General features: G+C 41.6%; 1 protein-coding gene across 1 annotated transcript in view; it reads left to right on the top strand.

Annotated features, from left to right (window-relative positions):
- The first annotated feature begins 6823 nt into the window (after positions 1-6823).
- The window catches only part of LOC124260804, a 54547-nt gene continuing 38733 nt past the window's right edge, over positions 6824-22637 (top strand). The window contains exon 1 of the mRNA XM_046695119.1: positions 6824-7482. Coding sequence (XP_046551075.1) covers positions 7417-7482 — 66 coding nt within the window. The 5' untranslated portion in view covers positions 6824-7416. The remainder of the gene's footprint in view (positions 7483-22637) is intronic.

Here is a 22637-nt window from a genome sequence, read left to right on the forward strand (position 1 = left end):
CCTCCGTTCGAAACAACCCCCTTACGTGCGACTCAACTGGTCATAAATAATTCATTTTTTAATTTCCAAGATTGAATGAAGTTGTAATTCTAGCGCAAAGGTTCGGTCGTGCACCGTAGTTATAAATTATGACTCAGGATTACGATATCTACCACTGTGTGGGAAACTTACATAACTTAGGTTCTACCTGACCCCAGGTCAAGGTGTATCACGTGATATATGAACGCGAATCAACCGAGACAGTAATTTAATTACCTCTACCTTGAGCCATTGACAACAAAATCTAGCGCCGGCCAGAAATTGTAATGGCTTTGTGACAGCAAATTGAAGGTGCGGACCTTGGCGGACCTTGGTGATGCAACAGTTGCAATTAAACCTCCATAGATTCATGTCTTTATCAACGCCAACCTTTGACATTTATTTATAAAGAGAGAACATTTCATAGAATGATATATCATATCACTACCAATCGATGGAAATTGCATTTTCCCAAGCAGCAATGCTTTCCCCCAACTTATACTAACGGGATGCTAAGGAATTAGATGTTCACTCAGATAGTGATTACATTATATCATTATTAGACCGCAATGGCACACCTTTAAGTATCCGATGTGGTTAGAAAAAGGTTTAAAGCAGTCACACCCAAAGGGAAATTTGTGTCAGAAATATATGTCTCAAATGACCAAGACCAACACGAGTCCTGTACAACTATTTCTGTGCTAGGTGTATATACACCATGGATCGTGTGTGGTAACCCATGACGTAACCGCCGTAGATGCAGCAGTGAGACCAGGTTGTACTGATGATGCCGCAAACCACATACATGCTTCTTTCAGCCAGGGCTGCACAAACGTGAATGACGTACACAGCTGCCGAAGCATCGGTGGGGTTTCTTTATTGTGAAAACTAAGGCGTTCTCAGAGCCTATCCCCAGGCATTGAGGAGAAATACACCTATCTTTCGCTTCCCTTTAATTCATTCAACTGATAGGGTTGGCCAGTGTCGACGTCATGTAACCAGGGAAACAGTTGCCAGTTTCCTCAGACTGACTGAATGCATATCTTAATTCAGAATATGAACATTCACAGCAGGTGAAAGTCACTACATATTTCAAATATAGAAATATGAAAGCTTAACGCCATTCACAACTGAACATGCAGCTTAGCTCTCGTGTATGTTGGGCTGTTGCATAATCACTTTAAGTTTCGCAAACACTATAAATACACGACCTAATTAGTGGAATTTCTTGGTCCAATATTCAGAAAAATATACGTTCACATTTATTACAATTACACCCGTGAAGGTCCGGGTTAGAATGAACCTTCAGTAACCCATGCTTGTCGAAAGAGGCGACTAACGGGATCAGGTGGTCAGGCTCGCTGACTTGGTTGACACATGCCATCGGTTCCCAATTGCGCAGATCGATGCTTATGCTGTTGATCACTGGATTGTCTGGTCCAGACTCGATTATTTACAGACCGCCGCCGTATAGCTGGAATATTGCTGGGTGCGGCGTAAAACTAAACTCACTCACTCACTATTACAAGGTTAGAAAGAGACTTTTACCAGTTTCTAAAGGTTTTCTCCTGTTCCAAGGTAGCACTTTGAATCGTTACATTTAGGTTACAAACCTCAACCTACTTTTAGCCAAAAGTGTTGCAGTAGAAATAATATTTTTATCACAGACTGGGGTAAACATGCGACCGAGGCAGTTCCGTGTGTGAGATATTTGCCTCTGGAAGATATTTGTGATCATTGAAAGTCTCTGCGAACATTCTGTCAGCTTTTCTCTATGTTCAGCATGATATAAATGAGTGGCACTTATCGCACATGGGTTCAACGAGATAATGACTCTCTAGATGTTCCGAGTGTGTAGCGACTTAGCGAGTGATGACATGTGTTGGGAACTGTTTGTCTACCGCATGCGGAGACCAGCGCCATCTAATACATGTACAACAACGATTACTGTCATTTTAGCATCCAATGTTTAGCATTACAATTTTCAATGCAAGAAAATGTACAGAACCTTAAAATTAGGTTGTTATTACCCCACTATCAGCTTTTCAGTAAAATTGAACAAATTAAAGTATGGTTGCCACTCACGCGAAACATTTCACAAGGACAAGGAATGGATACATAATGGACTATATTGCATAAAATTCATGAAAAGGGTACATATGATGATGCGAAATCATGTGCTATATATAACATGGAACCAGTCCAACGGCCTGACGTTACAACATGTACTACATGTGATACAAGAAGCTATAGATACTGTGACGCTACATATTATATTTTGTACCTCATACCGTATGGCAAAATAGCAGATCATAACGTTACACAAGCAACATGTGACGATGAATAATGAGCCTGCACCATGTAGGACATATAATGTTTGTTATGAGACCCATATGCAGGAGAGACTTATAATCTGTAGAATATATAGACTGTTGGTTGAGACAACCCGGATATATGGTGACATTACGACAAGTAGGATATATAGTGTTTGTCACGAGAGCCTAAATACATAATGGCATTACGACAAGTATGATATATAGTGTTTGTCACGAGGACCTGAATACATAATGGCATTACGACAAGTAGATATATAGTGTTTGTCACGAGGACCTGGATGTATAATGACATTACGACAAGTAGGATAAATAGTGTTTGTCACGAAAGCCTGAATACATAATGGCATTACGACAAGTAGGATATATAGTGTTTGTCACGAGGACCTGGATGTATAATGGCATTACGACAAGTAGGATATATAGTGTTTGTCACGAGGACCTGGATGTATAATGACATTACAACAAGTAGGATATATAGTGTTTGTCACGAGGACCTGGATGTATAATGGAATTACGACAAGTAGGATATATAGTGTTTGTCACGAGGACCTGGATGTATAATGACATTACGACAAGTAGGATATATAGTGTTTGTCACGGGGACCTGGATGTATAATGACATTATATCGTATATGATACAACAGCCAGGACGTATAAAGACTTTAACGCTTGAAAGATATGTAATCTTAAAAGGAGAAACGCATAGGCTTTGAAAGATCTTACACTGTTCAATGTGTGCATATTTCGTTCAATCTGTTTTACAAGAAAGAACTACTGGTGATAGTCACATCTTCTGTAGATGGCTGAATGTCCTGTCACAAGAAACCTTGAGTTGGGTGGGATGGTGTGGGGTGGGGTCTAGTCTGTCTGACAGTCTCCCTGAACCACATTATTTTCCCTACCGCCAATCCCTATCTGCAGTGCCAAAGCCTTAATAAAGCAATTTTAGATTCCCTCAGGTTCAGGTTCTGAATCTCTGGTCTCCCTGGGCCTCTTTTTCAATTTAAATGGGCTTATTTGTTACTATCAAAATTATATATATTCAGAGACTAAGCCTTAGTCTAGGTGGGGTGGGGTACTCTCCAATCAGTAATTGGTGTGACAAGCAACGCGTTGGCCAGTTGTGCAAGTGTTTGGTGCATGTTGAGTTTTGGTTTCGAGTTCATCCCAGATATCCTCTGTCGGGTTCAGATCCGGCTATCTGCAAGGATCCGGCAAGGAGTTGACGTTTGACATGTTTGAAATATCTCAAGCTGCAAGGCGTCCTCTTGGGATGTCATATTCAATATTCAAATATTTCGACAAACGTGTCACAAAATGATGACTGCCGTTTTGGCCTTTTAGAGTAATTGTCATTGTACATGATTGCCACAACTCGCACGTATATTCTTCTTTATGTTTCCTTTTACATTTTCGTGCATTCCTATAAACACTGCTGAACAAAACTAAAAGGGTTTCAGACGGTTGTTTTTGTGTACAACGCCAGTAAAAGAACACAATTGCATTTCTATGGAATGTTCCTCGAATAAACAAAATTCATACACACATTATCACTTGTTACTTTTCTTGACGAGTATTCATATTATATGTCTGTGACGTGCAAACGGGATATATCATACATACACATGCAACATATATGCCGCATAAAAAATCACATATCATACCATTAAACATAAAACCCGTCAGACGATTGGTCATTACATTACATCTTAGATACCGCATTACACTAAAGCCATGCACTGGCACCAAATCTTGTACCTATAATACTGCGTGGAAACCGGAACATATCGAGGCACTACATCGTGTACCTATAATACTGCACGGCAACCAAAACATATCGTTGTACAACACCGTGTACCTATAATACTGCACGGCAACTAGAACATATCGTTGTACAACACCGTGTACCTATAATACTGCACGGCAACCAAAACATATCGTTGTACAACACCGTGTACCTATAATACTGCACGGCAACCAAAACATATCGTTGTACAACACCGTGTACCTATAATACTGCACGGCAACCAAAACATATCGTTGTACAACACCGTGTACCTATAATACTGCACGGCAACCAAAACATATCGTTGTACAACATCGTGTACCTATAATACTGCACGGCAACCGGAACATATCGTTGTACAACACCGTGTACCTATAATACTGTATGGCAAGCAGAACATATCGTTGTACAACACCGTGTACCTATAATACTGTATGGCAACCAGAACATATCGTTGTACAACCTCGTGTACCTATAATACTGCACGGCAACTAGAACATATCGTTGTACAACACCGTGTACCTATAATACTGCACGGCAACCAAAACATATCGTTGTACAACACCATGTACCTATAATACTGCACGGCAGCCAAAACATATCGTTGTACAACATCGTGTACCTATAATACTGCACGGCAACCGGAACATATCGTTGTACAACACCGTGTACCTATAATACTGCACGGCAACCAAAACATATCGTTGTACAACACCGTGTACCTATAATACTGCACGGCAACCAGAACACCATGTACCTATAACACTGCATCGCAACCAGTACATATCGAGGCACAACACGATGTACCTTTAATACTGTATGGCAAGCAGAACATATCGAGGCACAACACGATGTACCTTTAATACTGTATGGCAAGCAGAACATATCGAGGCACAACACCATGTACCTTTTATATCGTATGGCAACCAGGAAATATCGTGGTATTACTTCATGTACACATTATAATGCATGGCATTACGGAAAATAGTCAATGAAATATATGCTGAGCAATAAGTTCTTTGAACTACATTTACGCTTTGGGCTGACTAATGACCGAATCTGAATGATGTAGTTAAAACCAACCAGAGAGATCTATGGCTGAGACCGGCATATAAAACCAGATTAGGAAATAGCGCCTGTTTATAGGCCAACATCGGGATGACACAGTAAGAAGGTATAGTAGGTACAATGGCCTCAAACTCTTCTGGAAATGGACAAAAATAGAATGTATAGCCATTTTCAGGGGACGCGAAGGTGTATTGTTAGAAGAATCTTTAAAACTCATTCAATAGTAGCGTGCACGATAATCTGACGTCATATTTCCTTTGATCGGGAATACATCGACATTTAGACAGCCTGTCTATTATAACACAATTATCATAAAAGCTCACGGAGTGCTCGACGCCACTAAACCTTCAAGAAGCCAGGTAAAGCGTGGTATATGTCGTCAGCTTGTAGAGAAAGTAACTGTCATCACCCTTTGGTCTTCCTTTTCATCAGTGGTCCCAGGACTAACAAATAGTAAGTTAAGAAGTGTTCCTTGTATGTCACGGCGCATCACGAGACGTGGGAGCTACGCCTGAAGTGATGCAGATCTTAGACGTTTACGACTCTCTGAAACAGGGTAATGTGCCTTCCAACCTAGAAATATAACCAGAGCGAATCGGGTTTGAAACCCCAATAATATCTGATGTTGATAAATCTGTGATGCTGGCGATGGTGTGTGGTTGTCTATTGTGTCTGGCTATGGTGTGGACATAAAGGTTGGTGTCGTGTTTGGATGCTGTCTCACCAGTCCGGGTTTATAGGAAACATTCATTACGCAGGTGGTTTGAGAGATAACGGTATTGTTTGCAGTTGTCAAGGTTTCGCTACTAAACCTAAGGCGGAATGTTTACGACAGCGGGGACAAGATAGCTGGCAAACAGCCGCACGTCTTTGGTAAAAATAGCACAATGTCCTTTGATGCTAGGTGAACACGTATTTTCTGTTATTGAACCTCTGTTGTTTTCAATTTCTTGACGTATCAATCTTCGTTAAAGACGGATCTTGGAAACTTTGTCTTTTATTGTGTTGTAAGAGCAAACAGTGAACACCAAGCACTCTTTGGTTGGCCGTTGCCTACATGTATTTTAAAACGATACTGCCTCACTATCATAATGGATGCTGCAGATATAATCGTATTTAGGCGGTGTATCCGAACAGTCATCTATGTAGGAGTAGCACGACGCACTTATAATTAGGTAGGTATATTTTAAGGTATGTCGTGATGAGTTAGCATACCTGCATGTACATAGAACAACGCTGAGTAGAGTATTCACGCGTATGACGTCACACTTGCTTGAATAAACTACCCCAGAAACGTAACGTGTGGACGAGTTCAAAGGGACGGGGTTTGTTGTTACGTCATGAAGCTCTCCGTGACATGACGCACCCAAGTAACAGGACCAAGGTGACGTGTCGGATGCCCACATAATACCCGATCCCTTCGCCAGGCAAGGAATACGCCTTATTGTAATCGGCGGGTTTTAATCTAAATACTTTCAAACTTCTCTTTAATCTCCCCGGAGAGTAGTTTTTACTCAACCCATTTTCAGGCCGTGGAAAATTGGACTGGAATCTGTATTGATTTTTCCAAGTTGCTGGCAGAGCGTGGATGATGCGACAGCAATGGTTTATGGATTATAGCAAAACGTATGTTTGAACAGCGAGGAAATCCCGTGCTAATATACCATTAAAATGTTTGCTTACAAGAAATGTTAATTGATTCATTTAGGTCAGAGGGGCACACTTGAATCCCCAACAAGTTGGAAAACAACAATCGGATGTATGTAGGTGATCTGTGGTTGGACGTGATTGTCACAGTGTACAAGACGCTGGACGTGTTTCGCTTCGTCTCCCCGTCCACACGCACAGCTATAACGCTCGCAGTTGCCACCACAGATAACCGAATGGTTTAATGAAGATATTTCATTCACGCTTGCACTGGGAGTGAAACGAAGCGTACATCTCATTCTGCTCATCGACAGAGCCGAATAACATAGTCACAATCAGCGACAAATTGCAACGATTTTTTGTTCGCTGGCTACAGTTTTGGAAGCTAATCCAGAGAAGGGCTGCACTTTAGGTTGTGCTAACACTCAACGGCAACACGTGTTAAGGGCCGCTTGTGTCACTGGTCCCTGCGCCTCGCCATCTAACAGTCATCATGGGCCGAAGTGGTTAGCTACCTAACATCTGCCAGCTATTGTGTTCGTGTGTTTTACCGGATTTAGCATGCTGGAATCCTTGGTTCACAACATCACTCACACCTTCGACCGACTTCACATCGCATTTCAACAGGTAAGGTATATATTTATCACTTGATGTGCAGGGTTGTTCAGTGCAGTTACAAGTACATTAGTATTGCTCGTGTATCGATACAATGCCACAGTAATGGAGGATTTCTGTCAGGCATATCGCAGATGTCGCCTATGGTGAGTACGGTTATCTGTCCTGGTATCTGGAACGCCTCGTAGTAATGTTGCAGGTGGGTTGTGTTTTGTTGTACACTAATGGTTGTACTGGAAGGTTAGGCTGCAAGATGCCACACACAATATAAGGTTCAATAGTATACAACTAGCCATTCAGCATATAAATATACATACACATGCACAAATGTGAATATGATGGCAAGAGGGTTCATATTTACGCCATCATTATTGATCGGAAGAAGATATTTGAATGTTTGAGTAAACTACAAGGCTCGTAGTAATGATTTCCCAGGCTGTGTAGTAGCATCTGACGTCTCGGTCATTCCGGTTAGGCACCATCTAGGCAGTCCCATACATCCTAACATTGACATTTATCCGTAGGTAAATTGATTCCAGTTCAGTACGCCCACATGTGGAAACGGCAAGGTATAACAGTTATTTCTCTTTGTCATATTTGTTGCATTGTGATAAATATATATTTCAAGCAGTATATTCAGGTATCGAACTAGGACTGCACATGTTTATACAACCCTATTTGCTGTTATATAATGCATGTGTGACCTCAATCATAATGTGTCTCATGTATAGCGTTAAGAACTGAATGAACACAACTCGCCCAGTTTCCACACAGAGCATAATGCAAAATTGATACAATGCTACAGCAGTAGGTGCTTACATTATTCAGTGAGGTTCTCGTGTCGCCTTCGTGGTAGCATCGATTGCTGTGATGATTGCTTAGTCGATATGACCTGCACGAATAAGGAGAACAATACACTACAATTCGGCTCCAACACAGCAGTTCAAACACATTAAAATAACACCGAGACAATGCCAGGACAAAACCACGCAATGAAGGGCCAATTCGCAGTTAAGGTGATGGGCGTGCTGCGGGCTGTTGATGTAATGGATTCTCAACATCTACACAGATGTCACCATATTTGCGTCGTGCAAAAGTATTGACAATAAAAGTTCTATTGTTAGCGGACAAGCCACATCAGGATATTGATCGCACAGTGTCATGTGTTCACGTGAATCATTGCTCTCATTCCGGAAAATGTTCAGTTGCTGGGAAGCGCGTCATATCGCGTCTGATGTACATTGTATAGAACAGCGTCGGTTTACACCAAAGGCTACATGACACGTACACTGACCCTTCGCATACAACAAGTACATGCTATTTGCCAAATAAACATGACTGCACAGCATTTGGTTAATGGTGACACGCCATGTCATCAAACACACGGCGCTGGGGGATGACGCAAAACATTGTCGAGAGATATGAAACATTAAAGAATATCCCCAAGAAATCTGACTACATTTATATCTAGATGTGATCCCGAGTCACCTGCTCATGTATACCACTGTGAGTTTCCCATAGATCAGGTTTTGATGATATAAAAATATCACCCAACAAATAAATGTTGAATTATCTCTATATACAATACCTAGGTAAGTCGTGAGCACCTTAATGTCATGATGAACGGATAGATGCATGCAGTTATCAGTTACACGATGAGCACGGCCTACTTGGATGTGTCTGACAGAATCGCTGCACATGATTTAGGGTGCACAAGAACATTTGCTACTACAGGTTGTAGCAGCTGAATGCAGTGTCAAATGCGTTCAAAACTGAAGGATTAGGAAGACGCCAAGGTATTGAAACAATGGCAATACGTCACGGTGCAATCGTCTTTGACGTCAGCAAATGGGTGACCAGCAGGACATGCACTCGACATGCAGCTACATGCGATAGCCGACGGCAGTTCGCAATACAGCGGTTAGACAAGATATTTCCTGAATTCAGCAAGTCGGCATCGGTGCTTGCTATCACACTCAGAAATGACCTGCAGAAAGCACTGACCTCAACTTTTCTAATTAGATAATTCTACTTAATCTCCTTGAGACATGTCTCAGTTCACAGAGGGTATCACACAGACCCGACATCACAAGCAGGCACATTTGGCTTTGGCTGAAGATCACGGCAGTTGGACATACCAGGACTGGCCTCCAGTACATTTCAATGATGAGTCGCGTCAATGTCGAGACTTCACTGATCGCCTCAGTGTGGCTTAAACAAGATTCAGGATTCCAAATAGCCGAACATGACATGGAGTGGCCATTCCAGTAACAAGACGTCAACGAGCTGCAGACTTGCCCTCGCGGGATGCTCTTCCCTTTCTCCAACTCTACAGGAACTTGGAAATGCTCTTACTGAAGCGAGGAACAATCTTCCCTTGGCAACCGTCCAGACTCATATTGGGGACATGAAACAGCGGCGCCAGGCTGTTGGTACGCCGGGTGGATCACAAACGCGGGACTTTTTTTCAAAATAATATGTTTTCATGAGTTTCATGGCCCTCATTTTGGCTGTTGAACTGACTGATTGTTGGTCACAGGCTATTTTATTGGCGTTGTGGGACATATCACAACCTGTTAAAAAACTTGTTCATTAAGCATGTCTTCACGCAATATTGCCTTTCACTATTTCAACAGACGTACACAGTTTGACCTTTACCTTCCAAGGTGGTGATCCCCGGCAATGTTTTCAATAGTGTATTACAGGAATGTTAACAGAACGATGGGTGAAGTGACATGCGCACACTAATGGGGATTTTGTTATACAGTGAAATCTAAATATTTCACAAAGGTTTTATCTGTCTCCCTCTCTTTCTCTCTCTCTCCTCTCTCTCTCTCTCTCTCTCTCTCTCTCTCTCTCTCTCTCTCTCTCTCTCTCTCTCTCTCTCTCTCTCTTTTTCTATCTATCCAGCTATCTATCTCTCTGTTCAGTGTTAAGTTTGGATATTCTTGGTAGCGTGCACTCATATGCTAATAATTTGCAATGTACAGCATGGACGATTTCTTGTTAGCGGCTTTCAAACATGAGATACTCTATAATGACGAATATACTGTATATCAACAACACCCCAGGAAGCTCTCCATTGCTGGTCGAAAGCCTGCTTTCCTTGTCTGATCAAATCCTTTAGTATCAAACGTTGTTGACCAGTCTCCCTTACAGCACTTCCTATCATATTAGCCCCAAACAAGCGTTATAGATTGGCTCTGGATTGGATTGCTAATGAGGATATCCGTTCCAAACATGACTTTTAACTTTCGTCAGAGATGTTGACAAATATCGCCCCTCCTCCTTGCTCCTTTGACCCATGCTGCCTACAGTCTCCAGCCTCGTCTTCCCCGGAGTACAATGTTGACTACTTGATACGTTATCGATCGGCTGCCTCACACTGCTTCTATAATAACCACTACGCGCCTGGTCAAGGAGGATCCCTCGAAGCTCCCATAATATGTTGCCTCTACTCTCATACAAGCCGCTTATTTACGATCCTGACAGTGATTGGGGCTTGAATAATGCAAGACCCATCATTCCTAAGAATACGCAGACAGTATAATTTCAATACCAAAGCGAGATAACTCCATCTGTCGTGTGAGGACGACGATTGGCACGAATGTTGCTCGCACCCGAACACAGCACGCAACGTTGTCGGTCATTAATTCCAAGGGAGATAACTGTCATCCTCCACGGTGTCATTTTATGTCAGGTTCCGGTTTAGCTGGTACTGATTGTTTTGTAATCTAATTTAAAATCCCCCATAAGAGAAATTAGTCGCAAATACCATGAACGTTGTTGGATCTTCATTAAAACACGTATAGTTTCTGTCGCAGTCTCAGGCGTGCTCAGAGCATACCCAGAAGAAGGGAGAGTGTCTGCGGATGAGGTTAATATCCCTTATTATGTGATGTACGTTGAGGAGGCGATTTGTAACTGAGAAATTACTCGTAAATTGCTATAACCGTCTCCTCATGGTCAACAAATCTTTTCCTTGTGATTCCTTTATATTGCCCTGGATCCCACAGTTCCTACACACAAACAGGCTATCCGCGTGCAGTGTGCATTTCTACACAAAGATATGCTCTCCACGTGCAGTGTACATTTCTACACAAAGATAAGCTCTCCACAAGCAGTGTGTATTTCTACATGCAGATATGCTCTACACACGAAGTGTGTGTTTCTACACACAAATATGCTCTCCACATAGTGTGTGATTATACATACAGATATGCTCTCCACATGCAGTGTGTGTTTCTACACACACAAATATGCTCTCCACATGCAGCGTGTTTCTACACAAAGGTATGCTCTCCACGTGCAGTGTGTATTTCTGCATACAGATATGCTCTCCACATGCAGTGTGTATTTCTACATGCAGATATGCACTCCACATGCAGTGTGCATTTCTACATACAGGTATGCTCTCCACATGCAGTGTGTATTTCTACATACAGGTATGCCCTCCACATGCAGTGTGTATTTCTACATACAGATATGCTCTCCACATGCAATGTGTATTTCTGCATACAGATATGCACTCCACATGCAGTGTGCATTTCTACATGCAGATATGCTCTCCACATGCAGTGTGCATTTCTACATACAGGTATGCTCTCCACATGCAGTGTGTATTTCTACATACAGATATGCTCTCCACATGCAATGTGTATTTGTAAATGCAGATATTCTCTCTACATGCAGTGTGCATTTCTACATGCAGATATGCTCTCCACATGCAGTGTGCATTTCGACATACAGGTATGCTCTCCACATGCAGTGTGTATTTCTACATACAGATATGCTCTCCACATGCAATGTGTATTTGTAAATGCAGATATTCTCTCCACATGCAGTGTGTATTTCTACATGCAGATGTTCTCTCCACATGCAGTGTGTATTTCTACATACAACAATGCTCTCCACGTGCAGTTTGTATTTCTACACACACCAATGCTGTCCACGTGCAGTGTGTATTTCTATATACAAATATGCTCTGCACTTGCAGTGTGTATTTGTACATACACATATGTCTCCACGTGCAGTGTGTATTTCTGCATACAACAAAGCTCTCCACGTGCAGTGTGTATTTCTGCATACAACAAAGCTCTCCACGTGCAGCGTGTATTTCTGTATACAAATATGCTCTGCACGTGCAGGCTCTGCGTGTATTTATACACACGACAATGCTGTCCACGTGCAGTGTGTATTTCTATATACATATATGCTCTGCACTTGCAGTGTGTATTTGTACATACACATATGTCTCCACGTGCAGTGTGTATTTCTCCATACAACAACGCTCTCACCGTGCAGTGTGTATTCCTACATACATCAATGCTCCCAGTGTGCAGCGTGGATTTCTACATACAACAATTCTCTCACCGTGCAGTGTGTATTTCTACATACAACAATGCTCTCACCGTGCAGTGTGTATTTCTACATACAACAATGCTCTCACCGTGCAGTGTGGATTGCTACATACAACAACGCTCTCACCGTGCAGTGTAGATTTCTACATACAACAATTCTCTCACCGTGCAGTGTGTATTTCTACAAACAACAATGCTCTCACCGTGTAGTGTGTATTTCTACATACAACAATGCTCTCACCGTGCAGTGTAGATTTCTGCAAACAATAATGCTCTCACCCCGCAGTGTGGATTTCTATATACAACAATGCTCTCACCGTGCAGTGTGGATTTATATATACAACAATGCTCTCACCGTGCAGTGTGTATTTCTACATACAACAATGCTCTCACCGTGCAGTGTGTATTTCTACATACATCAATGCTCTCAGTGTGCAGCGTGGATTTCTACATACAACAATTCTCTCACCGTGCAGTGTGTATTTCTACATACAACAATGCTCTCACCGTGCAGTGTGTATTTCTACATACAACAATGCTCTCACCGTGCTGTGTGTATTTCTACAAACAACAATGCTCTCACCGTGCAGTGTGTATTTCTACATACAACAATGCTCTCACCGTGCAGTGTAGATTTCTGCAAACAATAATGCTCTCACCCCCAGTGTGGATTTCTATATACAACAATGCTCTCACCGTGCAGTGTGGATTTATATATACAACAATGCTCTCACCGTGAAGTGTGTATTTCTACATACAACAATACTCTCACCGTGCAGTGTGTATTTCTACATACGACAATGCTCTCAGAGTGCAGTGTGTATTTCTACATTCAACAATGCTTTCACCATGCAGTGTGTATTTCTACATACAACAATGCTCTCACCGTGCAGTGTGTATTTCTACATACGGCAATGCTCTCACCGTGCAGTGTGTATATCTACATACAGTTTCTACATACAACAATGCTCTCGCCGTGCAGTTTGTATTTCTACAAACAACAACGCTCTCACCGTGCAGCGTGGATTTCTACATACAACAATGCTCTCACCGTGTAGTGTGTATTTCTATATACAACAATACTCTCACCGTGCACTGTGTATTTCTACATACAACAACGCTCTCACCGTGCAGTGTGTATTTCTACATACAACAATGCTCTCACCGTGCAGTGTGTATTTCTACATACAACAATTCTCTCACCGTGCAGTGTGTATTTCTACATACAACAATGCTCTCACCGTGCAGTGTGGATTTCTGCAAACAATAATGCTCTCACCGTGCAGTGTGGATTGCTACATACAACAACGCTCTCACCGTGCAGTGTGTATTTCTACATACAACAATACTCTCACCGTGCAGTGTGTATTTCTACAAACAACAATGCTCTCACCGTGCAGTGTGTATTTCTACATACAACAATGCTCTCACCGTGCAGTGTAGATTTCTGCAAACAATAATGCTCTCACCCCGCAGTGTGGATTTCTATATACAACAATGCTCTCACCGTGCAGTGTGGATTTATATATACAACAATGCTCTCACCGTGCAGTGTGTATTTCTACATACAACAATACTCTCACCGTGCAGTGTGTATTTCTACATACAACAATGCTCTCACCGTGCAGTGTGTATTTCTACATTCAACAATGCTTTCACCATGCAGTGTGTATTTCTACATACAACAATGCTCTCACCGTGCAGTGTGTATTTCTACATACGGCAATGCTCTCACCGTGCAGTGTGTATATCTACATACAGTTTCTACATACAACAATGCTCTCGCCGTGCAGTTTGTATTTCTACAAACAACAACGCTCTCACCGTGCAGTGTGGATTTCTACATACAACAATGCTCTCACCGTGCAGTGTGTATTTCTATATACAACAATGCTCTCACCGTGCAGTGTGTATTTCTACATACAACAACGCTCTCACCGTGCAGTGTGTATTTCTACATACAACAATGCTCTCACCGTGCAGTGTGTATTTCTACATACAACAATGCTCTCACCGTGCAGTGTGTATTTCTACATACAACAATGCTCTCACCGTGCAGTGTGGATTTCTGCAAACAATAATGCTCTCACCGTGCAGTGTGGATTGCTACATACAACAACGCTCTCACCGTGCAGTGTGTATTTCTACATACAACAATTCTCTCACCGTGCAGTGTGTATTTCTACAAACAACAATGCTCTCACCGTGCAGTGTGTATTTCTACATACAACAATGCTCTCACCGTGCAGTGTAGATTTCTGCAAACAATAATGCTCTCACCCCGCAGTGTGGATTTCTATATACAACAATGCTCTCACCGTGCAGTGTGGATTTATATATACAACAATGCTCTCACCGTGCAGTGTGTATTTCTACATACAACAATGCTCTCACCGTGCAGTGTGTATTTCTACATACAACAATACTCTCACCGTGCAGTGTGTATTTCTACATACAACAATGCTCTCACCGTGCAGTGTATTTCTACATACAACAATGCTCACCGTGCAGTGTGTATTTCTACATACAACAATGCTCTCGCCGTATTTCACACAAACAACAATGCTCTCACCGTGCAGTGTGTATTTCTACATACAACAATGCTCTCACCGTGCAGTGTAGATTTCTGCAAACAATAATGCTCTCACCCCGCAGTGTGGATTTCTATATACAACAATGCTCTCACCGTGCAGTGTGGATTTATATATACAACAATGCTCTCACCGTGCAGTGTGTATTTCTACATACAACAATGCTCTCACCGTGCAGTGTGTATTTCTACATACAACAATACTCTCACCGTGCAGTGTGTATTTCTACATACGACAATGCTCTCACCGTGCAGTGTGTATTTCTACATTCAACAATGCTTTCACCATGCAGTGTGTATTTCTACATACGGCAATGCTCTCACCGTGCAGTGTGTATTTCTGCACACAGTTTCTATATACAACAATGCTCTCGCCGTGCAGTTTGTATTTCTACATTCAACAATGCTCTCACCGTGCAGTGTGTATATCTACATACGGCAATGCTCTCACCGTGCAGTGTGTATTTCTGCACACAGTTTCTACATACAACAATGCTCTCGCCGTGCAGTTTGTATTTCTACAAACAACAACGCTCTCACCGTGCAGCGTGGATTTCTACATACAAGAATTCTCTCACCATGCTGCGTCTATTTCACATACAATAATCTCTCACCGTGCTGCGTCTATTTCTACATACAATAATGCTCTCACCGTGCAGTGTGTATTTCTATATACAACAATGCTCTCACCGTGCAGTGTATATTTATACATACAACAACGCTCTCACCGTGCAGTGTGTATTTCTACATACAACAATGCTCTCACCGTGCAGTGTGTTTTTCTACATACAACAATGCTCTCAGTGTGCAGCGTTGATTTCTACATACAACAATGCTCTCACCGTGCAGTGTGTATTTCTACATACAACAATGCTCTCACCGTGCAGTGTGTATTTCTACATACAACAATGCTCTCGCCGTGCAGTGTGTATTTCTACATACAACACAATGCTCACCGCCACCTACATACAACAATGCTCTCACCGTGCAGCGTGGATTTCTACATACAACAACGCTCTCACCGTGCAGTGTGTATTTCTACATACAACAATGCTCTCACCGTGCAGTGTGGATTTCTATATACAACTACGCTCTCACCGTGCAGTGTGTATTTCTACATACAACAATGCTCTCCACGTGCAGTATGTATTCCTTCATACAGCAATGCCCTCCACATGCAGCGTGTATTTCTACATACAGATATGCCTCCACCTACAGCGTGTATTTCTACATACAGATATGCCTCCGCCTACAGCGTGTATTTCTACAAGTCTTACAGATGTCCTCTCTACGTAAGGTGTGTATTTCTACAAACGGATCTGCGGTACACATGCAGTGTGTATTTCTATATACACATATATTCAACGCATGCGGCATGTATTTCCTACGATCTGTCCTTTACCTTCAGTGGGTAATCTTACGTACAGCATAAAGTGAGATATACAGATATCTCTCATACATACAGTATGTATTCTGATTCCCAGATATGCACGATGTAGTACAGTAACTGCTTTTAATAATGGATGCATTGGTATCATAAACATATCTTCATTCTTTTGATAAATTGGTAACATAAACAGTAGCATAAGAAAATCCTGAGAGCAATTCCAGTGCACAATTTTCTCTTTAGCTAGGCGTTGGCCGTCCATCTATATATGTCAAACGCACACAGCCATCCAAGCTAATGTATGTGCGAATGCAACAAAGAAACATGTAATTATATGAGAGAATGTAACAACGATCAGACGCGAGGTGAAGCTATCATTTGGTATACCGAGGCTAGTACTGTCCACTATGCGAAATAGTTTCCAAAGATTGTTTGCCGCAAAATAATTCACTAGCCTGAAATTTGAATGTAGTAAAAGATTACAAAAATAGATGAAAATAAGATATTGTCGGCATGACATTAGCTGCTCATATGATGAATATATTCATGAATTATAATTGTATTATAGCGTAATAGGTCGGAGAGAGTGATATAATTACGAAATGACGCCATGAAAATTCACAAGCCAGTCGGACTAGTGACTGTAGATTTACTGCCCCGACTGGATTTTTACTAGCCAGTAAAACAGTAATGCATAAATCTCTATGTAGCAGCCAATGTTGTGCGATGAATCTGCTGGCCATATACCTGAACAAGGAGGGTTAAACATCGTATATGCAGGTTTTTGTATGACACGTGCCCGTACCATGCTGGAACAGTTGAGGTAAACCTATGTGTAACTGCAGCTCTAACCTCATATAATACGTGAGAACAGTAGAGGTAATAAAAGAACGGGTCTCCAATCTGAAGACGGCTTTTCGTGCTGTGAGTGTATTCGTCTATGCTTCAGATGCTCCGATTTCGATCAAAAGAAATTGGAACGGCGTGGCTCTCATAATTCAGCTTCGTTTGATCTTCCTAAGGCATCCTTTTCATTTCAGCAAAACCAACTTGTGTTGGGAAACGTTGGTTACCAGGCGACGCGCTGAGGGCCTTTAATCTCTGGCAATATTAATTTTATCCTTCGTAAATCTGGAATGAGCGCAGCAAAGAAATGTTCTTTTCCTATTTCTGACTGAGCACATTTTGAGATGGCAATATAACGTCTGACGATTCCCTGTATTTCTATTGATTTGTGTTACTTTTATTGATCTGTATCGCAGGAATGCATCAATATTGGTTCAATTTGGTTTGAAATCGTATCATACCTTGAAATGATATCTTGATATTCCAAGATATTTTCGTGATTGAATAGAATCATTGTGACGTTTGCGACTTCTCCTACAGTTTTGTGAACACGACAGTGTCGATTCCCATTCAGACGGTGTAATGTTCCTGACCATGCCGCCGCTCAGTCAGGAATACGTATTGATGTATTTCTACGTGTTCGTGTACATATATTGAGTTCGGTTGTTGTCGTCTATCTGAACGTATCACGACCACAAACACAAAATGAAGGCACACACTGTTTTATCGCTTTTCAATATCAAATGCCAGTGCATGATATCGATCTACGTACAACCAACTATGGAACAATAGGTCGCGCAGAGTGACAGATTCTGAATACAAACGTTCTTGAATAGCTGGTGAATTTCCTTGTGCTGCCTCCATTTATGGTATTTATCACTGTAAATTTCTTCAGATATCACTTCATTGCAATAGGGTGTATGGGGTATGTATATTGAGGGTTGTGCATGAAACGTGGTATGGTGAACAGTGTGCAGCTGTAACTGGCGACAACTTCTCTGACGATGATCTGTCTGTGGTGAATACATCAGGCGTTGTGGGAAACAAGCCGAGGGACAACATGGATTGCATCGACCCTGTGTCATACACGCTGTCTACCTGCGTTGCTCCTGTCAGCTGGCTTCCCTTTCCACCAAGTAGATAATCTCCATACGTCACATATGCTGTAATGTAGGCCGTGTCTGTCTTGTACATGTGCATGTTGTCTTAGTGATGTACTCATCCTGATAAACTGCTGTCGAGTAATCAAACTCAAGGCTGATAAATACGTATGTGCTGGCGTCTGACGCCGGGGTGAGGCATGTGCCTCAAGTTCTTAGACTGGGAACAAGTACGTCAGAATATCTCGAAATACAAACGAATGTCCCAAGGTATCAAAAACCTCACGTTCGGAGCAACATATCTTTTTTCAGCCTCTTGATATGGAAGTTAAGGGACAGGATCAACAAGAGAAAAGTATTGCCAGTACTGTGGAGATTTTACACACCGTATTTTATGAGTATTTGGAATGGGGGATATACAAGGAACAGTCAACACATACATGATCATTTTGTTAACAAGTAGTTTTGCGTTAAGAGAATTGTTAAATATTTTTATCTCAAGATGCCTTTTAGTATCCAACTAAAACGAGCATCACGGTACGAAAACATATATGATCAATACCAAAGCAAATACCAGTTGAGTCTGGGGAAGTGGTTGAACTGTACACAGGGCATTTTAACCAATCACTTAAATAATGTAATTAATAATTACCAGTCAGTGCAGTTTTGGAATCCTAAATTAGTTTGGTACATGGGCGTTTAATCGTATTGACTGGGATGACCAATTGCTTTTAAAGTATTTTGACGTAATGTTGATATGTAGTTTTAAATCATATTCCTAGATATTTGTGTAGTGACATATTCGCTATGAAGATAAAAACGTGAAACATACAACTTTATGGATGGCAACTTCTTGTTTATTGCATAGAGCGAAGTTTCCATGTAGATTCTTACACGGCTATTTTTAGCTTGATAACGGTGTAAGAATCCACATCGAAACGTCGCTTTATGCAATAAACACGAAGTTTGTCATCAATTAAGTTGTATGTTTCAATTTTGACTTGCCAACTTCTAGAATGCCTGTCAAAAGATTAGATAAAAACATGTTATGATATTTATGAGGTTTATGTTGGTGTCACGCATTTCCCAGCATAAAACTGACTAGATGTTTCTGACGGCTATGTGTAACAGGACATCCTGGCCAGAGCCCACCAGTAGGTGTCATTCTACATCATGTGATCAACCAATAACCAAGTGCATGTCGCTGTATATCTCCACCCGCCTGTACGAGGTTACTAAAGTAAAACATGGTTACAGGATATTTCTGGGACAGGACTGTTTGCCTTGGCAGGTGTTTCTACACTGGCCAGTCATCGGGATAACTGAAATACATTTAAATATTGATTTGTAAAACAAGCCGAAATTGATCATAGTCGTATCCATTTGCAGCTCTCTGAATAATAAATACATACATACAATAATACAACATGGAGAACACGTCTGATAAAATGATGATCAAATAAACATCCCCAACGCTTTAAACATATCTCCCTTCTGTTAGTACATAGAGGTATATTCGACTGGTTAGTCAGATAGTTGTGAGCGGTGTAATTGTGACTCCGGTCTATCGCCCCATGCGTGGAGCGCCTCCGCCATGTGCACAGGCTGTCTATTGACTCCTTCTACATGGAAACCGGAAGCTGGTGTATGCTTGAAGCATTGCCTCGTATTGAAAACACGGAGTGGGGATTACTAAAGATGCCTGGATAGAGGGAAATGCTCATATGCAAACTTAGTACTTTTCTACTTGTGAAAGGTAAGGTACTACTGAATCATCTTGCTAGTTTGCTTTAATATTCCTTTCGTCAAAATGACCATCAACTATCGTCTTGGATATCGATCGGGGCAGCACTTAAAAGCGAGATACAACCGTTAGCTCCCTCCAACCGCTCGGCAAGATGGCTGGTCTATACAAAGACAACATGTACAATGAAGGTATTGTGGTAGCAAGGGCTAGTAAGGCGGTGATATTCCGGCTGTGTCGACCTACAGGACGTTCATTGTTTGAAGTACTTCAGTGAATCGCAAGAAGAAACAAAAGGACGATCATATGCTTATATCGACTTCTTACCGTTTTTGCACGCTCGTCGATTCCAAAAATATTTTCAAGCAAAACAACATAAATTCCATTGCTAGGATTCTGGAGCTGTTTACATGTTGTTTAATCACAGTTAGTCCCCTCCTCTCTAATTTGTCAACAGTTATCCCTCAGAAAATCAATATGTGTGGGACGAAAAGAAACACATTCAGCAGAGACACAACATTTCCTAAAATATGAATATCGGTCGTATCTGAAATGTTGCCATAGTAACCAGGAAGACATATTTCTCCTCGGCGCATCTGCGTGTGTATGTGCGTCATATTTCACAAGATGGTGCACCAATTCTGAACACAGCAACACGTTCTGTCAGTGCTGGAAATTTTAATCTGTAATAAACAGTGCGCTGTTCGTGGTACCATTCCCAGTCATCATCTTGTCCAGTGAAGTTCATGTCTTTACCAAACAGATGTATTAATAATTAATAGCTGTGAAATTTACCCTGTTCCTCAGCGATTGTAGTTCTAATACACACATGCTGAGGAGTGTGAAAATGTGATACCTGTTTATACATGGTATATGCATATTAAATTCCCATTTTGGTCAGCGTAAATATTAGGAGAAACTATCGGGTGTATATGAAACTTGCAGCATTCATTCGGGATACCAAAGCCAAATTGTATAACGTGAATATTATGATTTTAAGACATTGGTAAAACACACAGCATGGATAGATAAGTACTAGGATGCTGAGCGTACCCGCAAATGACAACAACACAGTATTGCAAAACAACTGGACGTATTACGAGATTAAAGACAGCCAAGGGGTAAGCTATGTACGCAAACATTCAGACGTGATACCCACCGGGTTTCTCCAAAGGTGTTATTCACACCTGGTAACTGTTATCAAGACAACAAGGCGTGTCCCCCTCTCCTTTGTATAATGAATACGATGTCTTCATTGAAATTCACTGTAGCATGAAGCTTACGGAGAGAATGGGGAGCAGTGTTAACGCGCCGAGGATGGAGGGAGGGGTCGGGTGGGTGGGGGTGATGCTGGTGGCAAGGTCTTGCTCAGCAGGCATAGGGGATTTGTGTCAAGCTCAATAGGGGTAGGCCTGGCTCTGTTCTCATTTGATGGACACATATGACCGGCTTAGGCGGTGACATTCGTCTCCGGTAATGGACCATGGATGGCCCATGGTAGACCGCTGCTGATAGTACACGTACTTCTCATACTTCATCCCCCCACCGTGACACAACTTTAATTAATGTTACTTCACCCCCGATAATTCTTCCCATGGCCTGTTGACATGAGGAGCATATCGACGTCCTTCCCTGCTGTACAGCTGATACCTGCGATGTGAGTACTAACAAGCCTTGTGTTATGAGGATCGTATTACATGCGAATATGTCTTGATGATGTCGACATCGGTGTTCACACCTTACAATCAATACATAGTACATTCAGATATGCAGCTGTGTTTCCCAGGAATGATCGTGCAGCACATTGACGTATAATAGCGAGTAGGTACGTAGTAACCACACCATGCATTTTGACTGTATTGTACCTCTATTACGTATGATTTAGTTTGAAGTACATTTTTAAATATATAACTATATGTTGAACTATTTAAGAAACCAGATATATTTTACACCAGTTATTTAGAGGCGGTAGTTTATGTTGTTTTTTGGAGAAGGTTTTTGGTATTATATTTCAGCATGCTGAGATTTAAAACATGATTTATTGTAGCTGTCATAGTTTGATACCGAGTGACTATAACGCTGATGCCCTACGTTATTGATACTGGTGTGCTAAGTTACTCTCGACAAGTGAAGCTGATAA

This window comes from Haliotis rubra, unplaced genomic scaffold (genome assembly GCF_003918875.1).
Source record: "Haliotis rubra isolate DU_JTF1 unplaced genomic scaffold, ASM391887v1 Scf777, whole genome shotgun sequence".
NCBI lineage: Eukaryota > Metazoa > Mollusca > Gastropoda > Lepetellida > Haliotidae > Haliotis > Haliotis rubra.